The sequence below is a fragment of the Aspergillus alliaceus genome (assembly GCF_009176365.1).
Source record: "Aspergillus alliaceus strain CBS 536.65 unplaced genomic scaffold BDW43scaffold_19, whole genome shotgun sequence".
NCBI lineage: Eukaryota > Fungi > Ascomycota > Eurotiomycetes > Eurotiales > Aspergillaceae > Aspergillus > Aspergillus alliaceus.
Window position 1 is genome coordinate 503449 of NW_022474702.1, and position 16462 is coordinate 519910.

A 16462-nucleotide genomic window follows, 5' to 3' on the forward strand; every position below is an offset into this window, starting at 1 on the left:
GGACTGCGTCCAGTCGGTGCCTTGCGGAAGTGATCAGATCAGTCCATGGCATCACGTGCTCTCCCGTCTTGACCAACCCGGGCCCATCGCGACAACTCTCCGAAGACCGTCATTGTCGTTAGTTCGTCGATAAATACTTGATTTTGATAAAGAGGCTCTGATACACCTCCTCCAAGACTTCGTTTCAGATCATCTGCGCTCCTGGCGCCGCGTTCTCTACCTCTATCATGGAGATCCAGGAGACTCAGCGTCTCCTTTCGGAGTATCTCCATGAACTTGCAAACCTATTTCATCGCGTTCCAGGCTCCGCAATCTTTCTTCGCTACGTAAAGTCCAGCTATCAGAATGATCCTATTCGTTCTGCAGTTGAGCTGTTTCTTTTCCTGTTTGCGGTCCGCTATTTGCTCGCTCCCAAGTATTCGACTAAGCCTGGAGTGGTTCAACTCTCTGAGGATGAGATTGATGACTTGGTAGATGAGTGGACTCCAGAACCGCTAGTCGGAAAACCAACAGCTTTAGAGGAGATGGAGGTGGATAAGAGGACGGTAATTGTCGGGTAAATCTCTGAAGCCCTTGCTAAGGGATGTCCAATTGTACCTGTCAATGCTGATTGATCATCGTGGTCTGTGTAGCCCCGTCGGTCCCAAATCGAAATTGGCCAATGGCCGAACAGTCGTTAACCTTGGCTCCTACAACTTTTACAACTTCAATACCAATGAATCGCTGAAAGAGAAGGCCATCCAGACGCTCCGTAATTATGGCGTCGGTCCTTGCGGGCCCCGAGGATTCTACGGCACCCAAGATGTTCATTTGAAGACGGAAGCGGATGTTGCCTCATTTCTGGGCACCGCATCTTGTATCATTTACTCCCAGGCTTTTTCCACCATTTCGAGTGTTATTCCCGCATTCTCCAAGCGTGGAGATATTATTGTTGCAGATAAGGGCGTCAACTTCGCTATCCGGAAAGGAATTCAGATCTCTCGTAGTATGGTTCGGTGGTATGAGCATAACGACATGGAAGATCTGGAGAGGGTTCTTGCCAAAGTCACTAAAGAACAAGCGAGAAAGCCACTCACGAGACGCTTCATCATCACGGAAGGCTTGTTTGAATCGTACGGTGACATGGTAGACTTGCCCAAGATCGTATGCGCTCCAGGAATTTTCACCCCTCATAAGCAGGGTTGACCGACATGGGCTAATGAGGATCACAGATTGAACTTAAACTGAAGTACAAGTTCCGACTTATCCTCGATGAGTCCTGGTCGTTTGGTGTCCTCGGTAGGACCGGCCGTGGCGTGACAGAGCACCAAAACGTGGATGCAGCTGAGGTTGATATGATTGTGGGCTCGCTGGCCGGCCCATTGGTTGCGGGCGGAGGCTTCTGCGCTGGATCGGAAGAGATCGTTCACCACCAGCGCATTTCTGCCGCCGCTTATACGTTCTCGGCAGCGCTGCCTGCCCTTCTATCGACAACCGCTAGCGCCACAATCAATATCCTTCAGAACAGCCCCGAAACAATATCACAGCTGCGGGAGCATACCAAGACCATGTGGGCACAGCTAGACCCCCGTAGTGACTGGGTACACTGTATCAGTGCGCCCGAAAATCCTATCATGATCCTGGTTCTCAAGCCTGACGTGATTGCGGCTAAGAGGTTGTCAGTTGAAGACCAACACTTTCTGCTGCAAGATGTGGTGGATGAGGTACAGAATTTCCAATCAGCATTGCTATATGTTGTCAATTGCTAACTTTCTCGGCATAGTGCCTTGCAAATGGTGTCCTCATCACCCGCCTCAAAACCCTATTAGACAACTTTGAACCGAAGCAGGTCGTTTATCCAGCACTGAAAGTATGCGTTACGATCGGTTTGACGAAGAAGGAGATTGAAAAAGCTGGAACCACTATCCGTCACGCTATAACGAAAGTTCTAAGCAAAAAGAAGTAGCCCTTGCGATTGCAGCTTTCCAAAAAGGATTCGGGCACGAAAATTTGATGCCCTCATCGTTTCATTACGCCATGCCTTGTTTATCCCATTCACACCTTGTAAACCTTTTTTCTACACTGGTTTTGTACAGCATAGCTTTCAACTGGACAGTCTGCGTGCTATAAATGGGTTCAGAGACCTTGGGGAGGTACCATGCAAGTGATAGCTCTTATCATCCTGCCGAAATATCTTCCCCGAATCTTGGACCTTTGCTAATGTTTTCTTTTTCTCATTCCTTTGAGAGTATCTGTCTCAGCATGGCAGGCCATTATTAGATTTTACCCTGTTATAATATTAATTACATTCTTATCAGTTTATTCATTTCTTCCCCTTGACTTTCTTCTCAAATCCTGCGTTTCTTCACCAACAATACAGAGGCTATGCAATACAGAGACTATGTGGATGTTTCACATCCTCATAGGCTGGGAATTTTCTCCACGCCTAGAACCCTCCGATACCTGTGCCAATGGGTGGACTTGAGCATTCCTGAAGCATACCCCCGCGGGGTTAGATTCACTTAGGGCAAGGGGTCAGCATTCCAGGGATCGAGAGCTTATTGCATTCCTTTCCAAGTCGGGAATGAGGCGATGGTCCCTAGACTAGAACATGGAATGGAGTTCAAGTATTCACCCAGCCTCAGGGGAGTGAAATAGTCTATCCCAGAGTTGAATGTTCCCTCCCACTTTCCCATTCAACCAGTGGATCTTGCACTTAACACACCACTATCTTCCTCGATATCGTCCCATGTTTGCTCCCCCGGTTGCCCACTTCCTATCAAGTGCTACTTCCAGGATCACCACTCCGTACAAGATCCATTCAGAGAAATCGCTTGATCCAACGCGTAATCGCGATCTTCAATGAAGTGGATTATATGTGTGCTTGCTGTGCTCCTGCTCAGCTATCAAGTCGAGGCGCTTCCTCATGGTAAGTTTTACCGTGCCACTTAAGAAAGACAAAAATTCTAAAACCAAAGGAGCTTTTCCCTCTGATGGTGGTTCTGTATGCTGATCTAGTTGATTAACAGAAGGCCGTGATCAGCTGGTAGGCCATGACAAGGCCACTGATCCCGATCCCAACAGTCTCCCGCCGTTGACGCCTATACCTGATCCACAAACCAACGAGCTTTTACCCGGTTTTCCTAGCAACACACGCGTCCCGACTCCCTTCGGTATCGCGTATGCCCCATACAATGGCGATGGTACCTGCAGGTCCCGGGACGGCATTTTTGAAGACATGGAAAAGATGAATAATCATGGCTACGTGCGCATCTACGGCGTCGACTGCGACCAAACCAGGCATGTCGTCGACGCAGCTCGCCAATACGGCATGAAAGTCTTCGCCGGTGTCTACGACCTCCAGGACTTCCCAGACAGCCTCGACCTGATCATCAATGCTGCATCTGGAGACTGGTCCGTGATCCATTCCGTCAGCATCGGCAACGAACTCGTCAACAAAGGCCAAAACCCCCAGGATGTGGTGGACGCCGTCCACACCGCGCGTGCCAAACTCCGTGCCGCCGGCTACCAAGGCCCCGTCGTCATAGTCGACACCTTCTCCATCCTCCTCCGACATCCCGAACTCTGCGAAGCCTCCGATTTCTGTGCGGCCAACTGCCACGCCTTCTTCGACGCCAACCAGGTCCCCGAGAACGCCGGCAATTACGTCCTCCAGCAAGCAAATCGCATCTCAGCCGCAGCCGACGGAAAGCGCACCATGATCACCGAATCAGGCTGGCCTCACAGCGGCCAAGCAAACGGGAATGCCGTCCCCTCCACCCCGAATCAGTTGAAAGCTCTCTGGAGCCTATATGATGCATTCTGGCAGCGGCAGGACGATCTAATCCTTTTCTCCTCCTTCGATGATATGTGGAAAACAGACGGCCCTGGTACCTATGGCGCAGAGAAGTTCTGGGGTATCCTGTTTCGGGGATAGCTTTTTGTCCTAGGTATCCCTTTCTCTGGTCTCCTATGTGCATATCACATCACAAATTTTTCTTGCTTGTTGAGTGTGAAGCGGTGTAGCTCTCTTCGCCTCGCGTTCCTTTCACGTATGCACTTAAACACTTCGGGCTACCTGCGCTGGGCGCGGCTAGCTGGAGTTTTGTCTTCTGCTACCCTTCCTGTCATCTACTTGAGTCATGTGCTGTGCATCATACACGTGCAATTATCCTGTACATAAAAGGATTTATTCCAGCATCGCAGTGAACATGAGCAAAGCTCTGAATCCCATTGAAAATACCTTTGCCTTATGCTATCAGTCTACATATGTGTGAACAGAATAACAAAATCTAATATCTAGCGCTAGGGTATTACTATCTGGTACCAATGCAACCAAGTAATGAGTATGCATGCACACCATACACCCAAAGACCGAAGGGAAGGACAAAAAAGTTTTGCAAAGAACGCAGCGCCATGTCTATGCTTATGCAATGGATCATTCAATTTAATATATATAAAGCATGTCGCCCGATCAACCGATCCAGGTTAATTAAGAGAAACGTTCTGTACGGCCTCTTCAACGCTGACCGGATGTTTCTCATTCGGGACTTCAGGGAGCGTGATTTGACCATCTTGTCCGTCTTGACTTGGGGTTGGAGAGTCCGTTTGTGATTGTCTGCCTCGGCCTGAGCGACGGGTTTTGGGTGGTTCCGGTTTCTGGCCATACTTGTGGGTGGTGTTAGTTTGTTGGATTTGGAGTCGAGATGGACTTGTGACAGGGGTGCAATGGCTGGAGAGATGATGGGGTTGTACTACTGGGAGAGTGGATCGTCTCGGCGGGGGGACGGCTGGTGGAGGGTTTGAGGCCGAGCGACGACCATGAGCCGGGATAGGAGGAGCGAGGCCTGTTGTGCTTGCTGAGTTTCTTCGGTCGGCGGGGTCGTGTGGAATGGATGGTGTTGATGGTGTGACGGGACTTGGGCTTGCGCTTGTACCTGTTTCCGTCCCTGGCTCTTCAACTATCTTATCGGTTTCGTCTCCAACGGTGCGTCTGCCGCGCCAGCGTCTTGCTTTTGGCGGTAGAGGTTTGATCTTTGGTTTGCTGGGACTAGACGGGCGATCTGTTGCTATTATGGTCACTGTTTGCGTATTGTTACGGCTCGGTGTTTTGACACCTGGCTTCTCGTGTTGTGCTGCCACTTCTTGCATACTTAAGGAGGATGATGATGCAGGTTCCAAGTGCATTCCCAGGCGCTGAGCTTGGTTCAGTAATTCTGTCTTGGATGAGCCGTCGAGGTTAGTTGGAGATAAAGTCTCAGGAGAGCTCTCAATTGTGCTAGTCGGGGAGATGGGCTGTGAGGTCTTTTGCTCCAAAAAAGTGCACATCTCAGCCTCAGGATGGGGTCCATCTGAGAGTGGAGGGAAAGGCGCGGTGTTCTCTCCTCCAGGCTCGTTCGAACCTTGACCATTTGACTCTTCGTCTCGCAGCCAGGCTACTGTGGTACACCGAATGACAAGTCTTCTCGTCGTTTCGTCGACGTCGTCGAAATGCATAATCTTCTCGTCATCGATCTCGTTGCTGGAAAGTCGACCCCGGACGAGGATGCTAAGCATTCTTTTCAGTTCGTCTCGCTTGTAATGCGGAGGCATCTTCAATTGTGTATGAGCGAGAAGTGGGTAAAGAACGCGTAGATAAGTATGTCGTAGCGCAGATGCTTCTTCGGGCAAGTCCAGGAGATTGCGGATTAAGATATCAACTAGGACATGCAGATCATTCGTGAAGAAGTACTCAAAGGTCGTGGGAGTTGTGAATATGAGGTACAACAACTTTAAAGTGAGGAGCTGAAGGGAGGTTTCATCTGTGTCTGTTAGAACCTCATCCTGTCATCGCGAAACCCTGAATTATTACTACCTACCTTCTCGATTTATAAGAAGGATGATGTTCTCACCAAATGTCTTATAGAGATTACCATGCATTGAGAGGATTTTGATGACTTTATTTGTCAATGGAGCCGAAGTCTTCTCATCTACGGGGTCGTGTGCTGAGATCATGAACTGCTCGTTTAGAACCAACTGCCAGTTATGAGCATGCTTCTATGAGCAATAGTGTTAGGCGAAACCACAATTCACTCACCAAGACTCGAATAACCGGATAATGATAGGGGTCGCTCGCGTCGTAAGACAGGTCTTCAATGATATTGAACAGACCCTTGATGAATTCATCATCCACAAGAACTACGGACATCACCGCTCGTTAGCTCACGCATCCTTGCAGTGATCGTGGATCTAGTAGGTAAACCTCCGTCTCAACACTATCAGAATCTACTCACCTAGATCCTCTATCTTGATTCTTTGAATCCTCGACATCTCGTAGATCAGATCCATTAAGAGTCGGTGAAGCCCTGATCCATCACCCTCGTTCTCTTTCTTCCTGTTTTGCACCTGAAGGAGTTCTAGCAACCGTGGGAATGTACTCTCTTCATTCATCATGTATAACACGACTTCATTCTGCCGGCCATCGAAGAGAAGGAACGACGTGATTAAGTAAAGTGTATCCGGGTCATCGTCCTATGCGATCTACGGTTAGTGACTGTCTTGAACAAGTACAGAGACCAGGAATAGTAGTGACCGCTAGTGCTTGGAAGACTATACCTGCAATAAACCGTAGATCATCTGTCTTCGAACATAATCTGCATGTGAGGCGAAAATATTCGACGAAAGCAGCTTGTACGAGCATCTCGTAACCTCTAATTCAGTCTGGAGGTATTCATCTGTTGTTATTCTCCAGATATCCTCTTATCAGCCCTTGTCCAACGTTCGATGAGATCATGTTCGCATAACACGCAATGCGCATAAGGAGTCGGATAAGAAAAATAAAGGAAAAAGAGGATCGGACCTTGATACTTCGTCGCTAGATTTAGATACGACCGCAAAGCATGGTCGATGAGGTCTTCGGAGGAGCAAGGGGTGGAAACAATGTCTTGGATCTCTATGCAACGACAAACCAGAAACCGCATAAGTTAGCTTGTTCCCTTATTTGTGAGAGGAAGATAAAAGGCGCATACGACTCTCGTTGAACGCAGGTAGTTATTTTGGCGCAGGTCAAGCGCAGATCCTTATGAAACCACTTACCATCCCAGAACTGTTGCTCATTTTCCAATGAGACCTCAAACTCCATTTCCCACGGCTTGGTCGTCGTCGTCGGGCGTATCGTGACTCTACAATCATCCCGTCTTTGCGCCCGTCGCGAATGACTGTGGGCTCCGTGGAGGGAGGAACGAATTGATTGGGGTTGATGACGTTGGTGATTTGGACGGCGTAAAGGCAAGTGTGGCCAAGTCCCAAGGAAACTAAAAGGCGGGCGGCGGGGGATTTGCGGCAATCCACCGCGTGGCCCAAGGCCTTTGTTTCTTTCATTCTTTCTTATCGATTAATGAAGGGAAAGAAAATTTCTTACACACTCTCTGCAATCATCTTGGTACAAGGGTTGATCGCCTTACATTCTTCTACTGCTGTGGTTTGAATATTAGAGAACAGACAAGAGTCTCTTATCTGGGAAGTGTATAGCCTATATACGCTTGGACTTGCTCCCTGGTATCACAGTAGTCTTTTTACACGGAAAAAAAAGAAATTTTAAGCAGACAAGAAACGAACATTAATATACGGGACGTTTGAAAGGGTGAGCCTCGGTGTTTCTGCGGGGCCCATTCGTTAGCCTTGAAATTTATAGGATCGAGCAGATTCGAAAGAACTTACAGAACGTATTCGTCTAGATCCACCACGTTCGGTTCACTGAAGAGTAAATAGAAGTACTTCAACGTCTCCGCGAGCCAGAATGACTGCATCTCATCAGAGATTTGGGGGTTTTCGACTGTGACGTCCTTGATTGCGGAGTGCGCTATCTCCGTGCGGGTATACTTGGAGATGGCTTCAAACATCTTCCAACCTTTCTCCCGCCAGTATTCTTTGCCAGTGAGGCGGTACATGATGAAGACGGACTCGATGGCCTCGGGTCGGAGGAGATAGATGCGAGAGTTAACACGGACCACGCCGGGTGGAAGGTGCTCGTGCTCGATCCGCGACAGAACAAATTCCTCGTGAGACAGCGTCGAAGATTTCGAAGATTGTGTGGAGTCCCGCCCTTCTACGTCGGCAGTATCACTGGGCTTTGGTGTTTGGCTTGGGCTGGCGATGACGTGCCAGTTGCCTCGCTCGGGATCACGCTTGTTGCGAGGGTTTCTCAGAGCGGAAGAGGTGGCGTTACCTTGGCTTCCTCTCACTTCATCCTTCTTCCCCTCCATCTTTGCGCTAGGCTCCTTTTGCTCTCTCTGCTGCTTGCCTCGAGCAATGCGTTGTTCCTCATGAGGATCTAAAGCCCTCCAATACTCGGTCTCGTTCCACACACATGGTACGTCTGCTTTGCAGGGTAGCATCATAAATTTTTCGGGCATGATACCAGTCTTGGTGGACTCATATGCCCACACACATCCATCGGTTAATTTGGCGGCAATGTCAAGATCACTGTCAATTCCAAATAACTTAGACCCAACGGCAAACATGCCGCCGGCGAAGCAGGTTAGATGCGCCCCCTCATACGCATAAGTTATCTCGGCGTCAGGTCGTGGTTTGATGGCGGTAGCCAAGAATCGGACGTCACGGTCATCCTTGATCATGGGTTGGAAGAGGAGATGCTTTCGCGCCGCGTCCGCGGTTCTTTCATACATTGTACGATATTGTTCGTTGAGACCACCTAGAAGCATGTACTCCTTGGGTAGGTACTCGTACGTTGAATCCCCGGGAGCCGCGAGTCCAAATTGGAGAGATCCCGAGGGATTGGTAAGACCTCCTTTGCAGTACTCGGTGGTTTCTACAGTTGATGTTGGGATTTCATGCGACTTGAGATTTGAGGCCTCTGGAGTTGTGTCATAAATGGCCGGTTGTGCGTCCTCATGAAGCTGGCGTGAAGCTAAGAGTTTCTTATAACTTTCGGCGTCCGTTGGCATGGTCATAGCGCTCTCAATAGGTGTCGGGCTACTCGCTGGAGTTGAGGTGTTCAACGGTACACCACGCGGAACCTCGTGGCCAGACCGGGGTTCAGGAACGGTGCACCCAGAAGCATCTATTTTCATCGGCCATAGGCCGGGAAGGCTGGTTTGACTTTGGAGCTTCTCCAACTCGTTCGTGATCCGTGCGATTGCGTCATAATACTTATCGTTCCTGGTTAGTTGTGCCAAGCGCGTGAATTCCAGAGAAAGCGAGCCTAGTTCAGCAAGGACGGACATCGGACTAGCATGGCGAGGTTTGGATGATTCATCCCTTGATCAGACGTTAGCCATCACGATAAAAGCAACATACACCAACGAAGCGAAACCTACGGCTTCCACTTGTAATAAAGCATCGGCATCCGGTTGGGCGTATCAAAGGCAGCTATTAAGACTTCTGCCAGCTCAACCGCTTTTTCAAGAAGCAAATTATACTTATGTCCTGAGATATCGTAGGCACCCAGCAGCCCACCGAGGTATCGAATCACCGTTTCGAACACAGGGATCTCGCTCTTCTTACTGGTCGTGAAATCAATCTTTTTCACCTGATCTACAGCAATTGAGAATTCCTCCTCCAAGCCCATGATCCAAAGAGTGTCCAAGGTGTCAACGAGCGTTGCCCCCCAACCGTTAAAGGGATCACGAGCTCCACCGCGAAGCGGCAAGACCTCATCGTGACCCATCGCAGATGCCTTGTACCCATTCCACGCATGTTCAAACGCGGCCTTGATGGTGGACAGTCTGTTTAACCGTTTTATCTTATCTTCGGACGCTTCGTCGGAGAATTTAGCCTGTAGTTTAGGAAGAGACTTCGATTTGCCGCTTGGTAGTTTGATTAAGTCCGCAGCTGCGACAGGGTATCGCTCTGGTAGCTTCTTCCAATGAGCCACCGGTATTTCCCCAATATGGTCCACGTTTGGTCCATTTTCCTTTGACTGCGGTTCGTTCGATTGTCTAGGGTGTTCGGGGGCTGATAAATTGTCGGAATCGGGAAGCTGTGATGGAGCCTTCTCATCGGATGTACTAGGATCGGTTGGACCATTTGGGAGAGGGGTCTCCAGAGGAAGTTCTGGTGTAGCAGGTGCAGGTTCCTTGTAATCTGCGGCAGGTGGATTTTGGGGGTATGACGACCCCGGATGATCGACAGGCGGAGGGGCACCCAATGTCACTGTAGGGGGTTCACGAGATCGACTAAAATGAACGAAGGTCAAGACAAATACGGCCGCAAAGATTAGAAGAACCCGATATCGCCGGGCTCGAAGCATGGTAGGCGAAATTGCCTCGGGAAAGGGGAGGGGGGCAATGGGCTGGGGACTCAAAAAAAAAAAAAAAATGAGGGAAAAAAGGAATACAGAAAACCTAAATGAGGAGAAAAAAGAAAGATACAGGGAGTATTAGCAAATTCAATCAAATGGGTAAAAGCAAAGAGAACAATTGTCAGGGTCGAATTCAGGAGATAAAGAAATAGGGCCGGCCAAGAGAGAGAGAAAATATTAGGTCCGAATAAACAAAAAAAATACCAGTAGATTGGATGAATAAAGTGGAGAGCTCCTTCTCTAAATCATAGCAATCATCGCAATAATAGGGACCTGTGGCCTCCCTGCTCGCAATGGGAATCAAGCGTTAGTGAATTGAGAAGACAGAGTGACATTGAGGATGGCAAATCTTCCCAGGCGCAAAAAGACCTAACAGATTGTTAACCAACAGGAGAGAAGGCCAAGAAACGAGTCGCTCGAGCCCCGGGGGGGGTTCGAGATTTGATTGTGGCAGCATTAATGAGAATTGTGAAACATCCAATGCTAACTTCTAGGCTCTAAAGTCGCCCGGTCTATTAATAGAGGGAGTGACGGTACCAGTCACATGGAGAGAGTCGCACAGTTTTGTGCATCTTGTGTCAAGGGTCAGTAAAGATCAGGAGTGTGATGTCGGTACTTGAGTAGGAATCAAATCCCCCGGATCAGCGACCGAAGGATCAGCGGTTCCAGACTCTTCAGACCAATCGGCCAATACTTAGGAGACTAATCTTCCACCTTCTCATGGTGGCATTTCCTGTCAGTATCTCACTTTTGAAATGGGAAGTGGAAGTTCATTCCAGTGCATTGATGAAGCCCAAGTTTGACTGATACTCTTCAGCAAGTACTAATTGGTCCAAGGGAAAGGGTCTTCCCGAACCCTGCAGGGTTCACCGTTTCTATAAATAAATCCGAGACCAGGGGCAGGTCACATACTAATTCTACTTATATAGTTAACTAATCAGTCGGTGTTAGTTAGAGTTTATGCATCCATATATTTATGCAACTTCTACGGGCAGCCCGTAGCCATCCCAAAATACCGTTCCTAATCTGCACCACAGGTATGCCAAGCTGGGTAGCATGTATATACACTCAAATAGACACTCTTCGGCAAGTTATGGAAAGACCTCAAACTTCCATACTGGTCACTTAAAACTAACTAGACGGTGTAGGGGTAGGGAAGCTTATGGGCTTATATTCCAACCGTGGTCCGTCCCCGGTTGTCCTTGCTGACCTTCTGAAATTGCTGGATGAGCCCTAAGACCCCTGCATTCCCAGCAATCTCGTCGACATTCTCTCCTTCTTCCCCCCCACCACTGTCGTCCTCATCCCCCATCAAGTTCATCCGCCAAGACTCCCCCAGGTTGCTGTCGCTGGTGCCGATAGCTCCACCGCTAGATCCCGTTGTCGTATGCGGCGACTTCTTGATGGCAGCTCCGCGAATCTCCGCGGAAGGCGATTCATTGTCATCCTCGATTGGGTCAGTTATGGGCCGCACTGGACGTGAAGATTTAAAGCGTGGATAGGGGGTAGAGCGGCTTGCCGCCCGGAATTCTGATGCCGTCGGCTGGTGATGCGGATCGAGGAGAATGGATGGTGCGGGCGATGCGTGATCACCAAATCCTGCAGCCCCGAAGCCAGGTCCTAACCCTGACTGTTGACCCATTAAACCAGCCCCCGGGCCATATCGTGTTTGTGTTCGGTCGAGCCGGTTGCCGATATTGCCCATTTCAACGGCGGACGGCGACCCCAGCGTTGGAAATGCAGGTGGGGGGTGGAAATGACGCCGAGTGGACGGGTTCCTAGGGCGGCTGCCACTATAGTTATCCAAAAACCCATAGTACGATGCAAGCATTTTGCCATCCTTGGTGGAGAAGTAGTCTGTCCGGAGGTCTTGCTTTCCGGTCTCTCGTCGTCCTGTGCCGCCTTGAGAGATGACGTTAGTGCCCTTTTTGAAATCAAATACCGCAAATGAACAGAGATATCCCATGCCATCCACGTGCACGGTGAATTCTCGGAAGAAGTCAATAAGGCGATCACTGCATTTAGGCAGGTTGAACCAAAGAATGAATGGCGTGAAAATCATGCTCAGGATCTCTTCCAGGAAGATGACGATCTTCATCTGATAAAGCATAGCAAAGTCCTTCCGAACTTCGTCACTATGCAACCGCCCTTTCCAATGGTTCGGGAAATAGTGGGTGAAGTCGATCACTTCAAGAAGTGCGTACTCAGGATCAAAAACATTCGTCTCTTCCGGGACCAAGCCCCTGGCAAAAGCCCATACAGAGCCAAAAACACCCAAGTAGAATAGAACAGTGCGATCATGCGTGATCTCAAAACCCAGGAACAGTTCTGGGTCTACAATCGATACCAAAGCCAATACTGATGCCAAGGCGCCAGAAACAAACGCGACAAAGCCGGCGAGCTGGACGGTTTTGTCCTTGGGAAATTGGTCCACATAGCGGCTGGCAAAAGGATAGGACATGTTGACTCGACGCTCAAATAGATGCCAGAGTTCATTGAACTCGCGGAATTTCCATTCGGCCAAGGGGGTGTACTGCCGGGATCCAATCTGGGATGGGTTCTTCTTGTACTCGTTGAAATAACGGAAGAAATAATGCATCAAGAAGTAAACAACGATAAAAGGGGCTACGAAGATATTCATGATGCCTGCGAAGATGAATCGCCGCCGCAGACCCTCGCTCAAGGCTTTTCGGTGGGTGTCCTTCAGGAACAAGGTTCGCACCTGGCCCTGGTCATTGAAAACATAGTCCATAATGCAGAGATTAATGTTCCATTCTAGCGTCTGTGAAAATAGTTGCCTGTTTCGGAGGAACGGTATTGGGAGAGTCAAATCTAGTATATCCTTGTTCACCAAAGCGATCAGGTAGTTCTCTTTGCGCATCAGTCGATTTGCGATATCGTGAGCATCCATCCGCTGCTTGGATTGACTGCCCATGAACTTCCGATGCCTGGCAGAGACTGCCCCAGCGGTGGCAGGATTTGCGTCCCTAAGAGTCATTAGTCGGCTCACAACCTCCTGCCAGGAGATCGTCTGGATCTCGGCATCAGAGATTCCGAGTAGATAGTAGTAAAAGTCATGCATATGCTTGAGCCTTCTGATATCCATCAAGTACTGAAAAGCCTTTCCAATCCAGAAAACTGTCAGCAGCCAGAGTAACAAGGTCGAAGACATAGACATCTTCTTGGTGCATTGCTGAATGAGTATATCATCCATTTTCCTACTTCCTCGAAAGTTGCGATAATCAATGCAGTTGGTGAGAAAAGTGCTAAATCCCACGACGAATCCAAACGTCCTGCAATTTGTTCAGAATAGCTGTTAGCGTTCATTGCCAAGCGAAGATCGGGGTAAGATCTAGGTAAGAGCGTACAAGAGGCTCAAGACGCGGTTCAGCAATATGGACCAAATCCCATTCCCTAAGAAGTACGTATAAACATCCTTCAGAAAATTATCTAGATTCTCCACGTTGGCCCACAGCCACATGGCTTTCTCTTTAGGATCTACTGTGGCCAGGTTCGGATGCCCCAGCGACCAGATTACCCCGGGACGCTGCCTCTGGTGGCCATTATGGAGAGGGAGTTGTTCTCTAGTGGTGTTCCAACGAACCCGATCCCCCCGTGATGAAGGCCCAGGGGCAGAAGAATGTTCTTGCTCGAGGCGGCGATGGGAAAGAGGAGGGGGGGGAAGCCGAGACTTCATTTCGTCGTCATCATGGTCCCCTTCTACTAACAGGGAGGGAGGCACATCATCATCGCCATCATCGGGGTCATGATGCATCCACCGAGAACGTCCATATTTCCGCCGACGAGAGCTAGTTTTAGCGGAATCTTTGCTAGATATCCTTTGCGGGCTCCGTTGAGTCAGGAACGGCTCGCTCGGGCTCGGGCTCGGGCTTCGTATACCGTCTCTCCTAGCATCGGCCATCGCTTCCTCTAACTCACGGTCACTAAATTGGCTTCTCTGGTCATCTCCAAATGCCAATCCAGCACGCTCCTCAACGTCCGAAGGGTTCGAATCCGCGTCCTGTTGTCGAAGCGTTTCATACACCGACGGTGAGCCGTTCGGAGGGAGGAAACGAGATAAGATGTTCGATGTCATCATGATGGGCTGAATATCTCGCAGCGTTCACCAAATCACATTCGCGTAAGCTACCTACACCGCAGTGCATCGTAACTGCCCTTGAGCAGGGATACAAATGTCAATTAAAGGTCATTCATTAGAAGTGATGATAGTCAGCGGGCGGTCAACTGAACCTAAATACGAATGGGAACTCGGCGCAATCAACCGGCTCTCTTTTACTAGTAGAGCAAAACAAAAGCCATTTAACAGGGAATCAGAGAGGCCTGCCGTGCTAGGTTTGAAGAACAGAAGGATATATATCAAGGCAAAGTGAGACAGGGAAGAGGCGAGTTGACTTTCCAGTGTAGGTGGACGGCTGGCAAGCAGTCCTCGTGATAAGCTATGATGCAGGCGGTCACGCCGATAGCAAACTGAAGCCTGAGGCCTGAAAGTCATGTGAAGGGTGACAAAAAATTCATGTGACTTGGAGTGGGGTTATTCCTTAATCCGGCAGCTGGCAGATAGTTAGTTACAACCCGTGTAACTTAGTTAACTTATAATGGGCTGATGATTACGTACAGCACCCAACGTAACTAACTTAATCAGAAAAGCCAGTCAGGACTCAGGAGTCTTTGACGACACGAGTCAGTTGTCTGTGGGATTTTCTCGGGATGAGCCGCAACTGAACACTGCTCATTGGCCCCTATGGATCATATCCCCAGCAGCTCAGCTTGTTTCCCTTTGATACATGCGGGGGTTCTCTTCTGGAAACACCAGTGGTCGCATGACTTAGGTCGTCGGTGAGCTGTAGCGTCCAGAATATCATTCTAGAATTACCGAAACATGTTCCACAGCAGGGGGCCTAGATAGCAGCAACCTTCGTGCATTGGCGTGATCGTATAACAGATCTTGTCGCCGGTGTTCCTGCATTTGTCGAACATGGGTTTGAGAGACGTACATCTATAGACCGCGATACAAAAATCGGTCCGACAGGGTTTGATTAAGAAGCTTGGGGGAAAAGAAGAAATGACGAAAAGAGGACAAGGGAAGGTATTTCCATCATAATTCATTTCCGGTGTATTTCCGTTCTGAGATCCACATGCACTATACATGTACGTACCTGCTTTACCTAGGTAGATATGATAAGGTAATTTATTTTACACTCCCCTCTTAGGTGCTTTCAGGGATCAACAAGCATCCTTTCCTATTCACGGCAGGTATAACGTAGAACGATAACTCTCAGCCTCTTATTTCTAGTCAATATCTGCTATCTAGATACTTGTCACGGAGAGGAAACGGAGTGGGAAGTGGATTACTTAGGGAAACGAACCCACACGGACCAGTAAGTGAGTCTAGCGCCTCGAAGCTAGTGGATGTTGAGCCCCAATCTCCATCGCGCAATGGCCTGCAGACCACCTGACCTGACCTTCTCCCCAGCCGTACTGTAGGTCATCCTGTAAGACATTCGGGTTATCTCGTTCCACATACTTCGACAAAGGCAGGGTACCATCTAGGAGCATTGATTCCAATATCCGACTAGATACTCAAGGTTTGTCTGTCTTAACATAACAGCCCATAATAAGTTTGCCAGGAAGTCTGGTGAAACAGACCCGTGCGATGGTTATCTTTAGTTGGTCGCCTAGCTTACCGTCCCTGAGGGGAATCAATTCAACTACTCTCTATCGGCATACTTTCGGAGATACTTACTAGGGAGGGGAGTCCAACTAAACCCAGCAGTCGCAGGCTCTTAGGTCTGTGCAGGTCCACTGGACAACATATCGAGGTGCGTATTCATCCCACAGGTCCACCGTAGAGGATATCCTTGTTCACGGTGCAAAGTACGGGTGCTCCTTTGCGCCTCTTGTCAAGTCAGATAGGAGGGAATCGTAAACCGTATCGCAAACCATACATACACCAGTAAGCATCAGAATCCCAATGAATTGGGTTCTCGTTTCACCGGTTGTTTGGTGGTGATTCGATGCCAATGAGTTACGACCATTCTTGGAATCCACTTCAGCGTGGCACTCTTGCCGAGTATCCATCCTGCCCTAGATGGTCGAATCATAGTTCCAGTGGCCATCACGAGAATATGAAGACTAAGTCAGCCAAAAGCCAATAGCGCATTC

General features: G+C 49.1%; 5 protein-coding genes across 5 annotated transcripts; 2 read left to right on the forward strand and 3 right to left on the reverse strand.

Annotated features, from left to right (window-relative positions):
• Window positions 1-55: 55 nt before the first annotated feature.
• lcbA (serine C-palmitoyltransferase subunit lcbA) lies at window positions 56-2606 on the forward strand. Its single transcript, XM_032041796.1, has 4 exons — window positions 56-556; window positions 633-1143; window positions 1212-1703; window positions 1763-2606. The coding sequence occupies exons 1-4, from the start codon at window positions 228-230 to the stop codon at window positions 1943-1945; spliced, it is 1515 nt and encodes a 504-aa protein (XP_031900901.1). The 5' UTR covers window positions 56-227; the 3' UTR covers window positions 1946-2606.
• On the forward strand, window positions 2274-4193 carry scw4 (putative cell wall glucanase (Scw4)). The gene is made up of 2 exons (XM_032050366.1): window positions 2274-2908; window positions 3009-4193. The coding sequence occupies exons 1-2, from the start codon at window positions 2842-2844 to the stop codon at window positions 3914-3916; spliced, it is 975 nt and encodes a 324-aa protein (XP_031900902.1). The 5' UTR covers window positions 2274-2841; the 3' UTR covers window positions 3917-4193.
• On the reverse strand, window positions 4192-7236 carry BDW43DRAFT_67324 (uncharacterized protein). Its single transcript, XM_032050367.1, has 6 exons — window positions 6818-7236; window positions 6574-6692; window positions 6252-6489; window positions 6056-6156; window positions 5838-5994; window positions 4192-5780 (listed from the first exon to the last, which is right to left on the reverse strand). Exons 1-6 carry the CDS (start codon window positions 6936-6938, stop codon window positions 4468-4470), a joined length of 2049 nt encoding a protein of 682 aa, XP_031900903.1. The 5' UTR covers window positions 6939-7236; the 3' UTR covers window positions 4192-4467.
• Window positions 7237-7532: 296 nt separating this feature from the next.
• Window positions 7533-10660, reverse strand: BDW43DRAFT_67339 (class I alpha-mannosidase 1A). Its single transcript, XM_032050368.1, has 3 exons — window positions 9297-10660; window positions 7678-9237; window positions 7533-7616 (listed from the first exon to the last, which is right to left on the reverse strand). Exons 1-3 carry the CDS (start codon window positions 10226-10228, stop codon window positions 7577-7579), a joined length of 2532 nt encoding a protein of 843 aa, XP_031900904.1. The 5' UTR covers window positions 10229-10660; the 3' UTR covers window positions 7533-7576.
• A 575-nt stretch (window positions 10661-11235) lies between these two features.
• Window positions 11236-14755, reverse strand: atgI (autophagy protein ATG9). Its single transcript, XM_032041797.1, has 2 exons — window positions 13648-14755; window positions 11236-13572 (listed from the first exon to the last, which is right to left on the reverse strand). Exons 1-2 carry the CDS (start codon window positions 14376-14378, stop codon window positions 11448-11450), a joined length of 2856 nt encoding a protein of 951 aa, XP_031900905.1. The 5' UTR covers window positions 14379-14755; the 3' UTR covers window positions 11236-11447.
• Between the last annotated feature and the right edge of the window lie 1707 nt (window positions 14756-16462).

Bases quoted from the DNA above. Each gene is read 5' to 3' on its own strand.
- lcbA (XM_032041796.1), top strand. From the start codon at position 228: ATGGAGATCCAGGAGACTCAGCGTCTCCTTTCGGAGTATCTCCATGAA. The intron at 557-632 runs GTAAATCTCTGA...TGGTCTGTGTAG, and splicing joins AAGAGGACGGTAATTGTCGG to CCCCGTCGGTCCCAAATCGA. The intron at 1,704-1,762 runs GTACAGAATTTC...TTCTCGGCATAG, and splicing joins TGCAAGATGTGGTGGATGAG to TGCCTTGCAAATGGTGTCCT.
- scw4 (XM_032050366.1), top strand. From the start codon at position 2,842: ATGAAGTGGATTATATGTGTGCTTGCTGTGCTCCTGCTCAGCTATCAA. The intron at 2,909-3,008 runs GTAAGTTTTACC...GTTGATTAACAG, and splicing joins AGTCGAGGCGCTTCCTCATG to AAGGCCGTGATCAGCTGGTA.
- BDW43DRAFT_67324 (XM_032050367.1), bottom strand. From the start codon at position 6,938: ATGCGGTTTCTGGTTTGTCGTTGCATAGAGATCCAAGACATTGTTTCC. The intron at 6,693-6,817 runs GTCCGATCCTCT...GAATAACAACAG, and splicing joins TCTAGCGACGAAGTATCAAG to ATGAATACCTCCAGACTGAA. The intron at 5,995-6,055 runs GTGAGTGAATTG...CATAACTGGCAG, and splicing joins ATCCGGTTATTCGAGTCTTG to TTGGTTCTAAACGAGCAGTT.
- BDW43DRAFT_67339 (XM_032050368.1), bottom strand. From the start codon at position 10,228: ATGCTTCGAGCCCGGCGATATCGGGTTCTTCTAATCTTTGCGGCCGTA. The intron at 9,238-9,296 runs GTAGGTTTCGCT...CGTCTGATCAAG, and splicing joins CTTTATTACAAGTGGAAGCC to GGATGAATCATCCAAACCTC. The intron at 7,617-7,677 runs GTAAGTTCTTTC...TGGGCCCCGCAG, and splicing joins GATCTAGACGAATACGTTCT to AAACACCGAGGCTCACCCTT.
- atgI (XM_032041797.1), bottom strand. From the start codon at position 14,378: ATGATGACATCGAACATCTTATCTCGTTTCCTCCCTCCGAACGGCTCA. The intron at 13,573-13,647 runs GTACGCTCTTAC...AACAAATTGCAG, and splicing joins AACCGCGTCTTGAGCCTCTT to GACGTTTGGATTCGTCGTGG.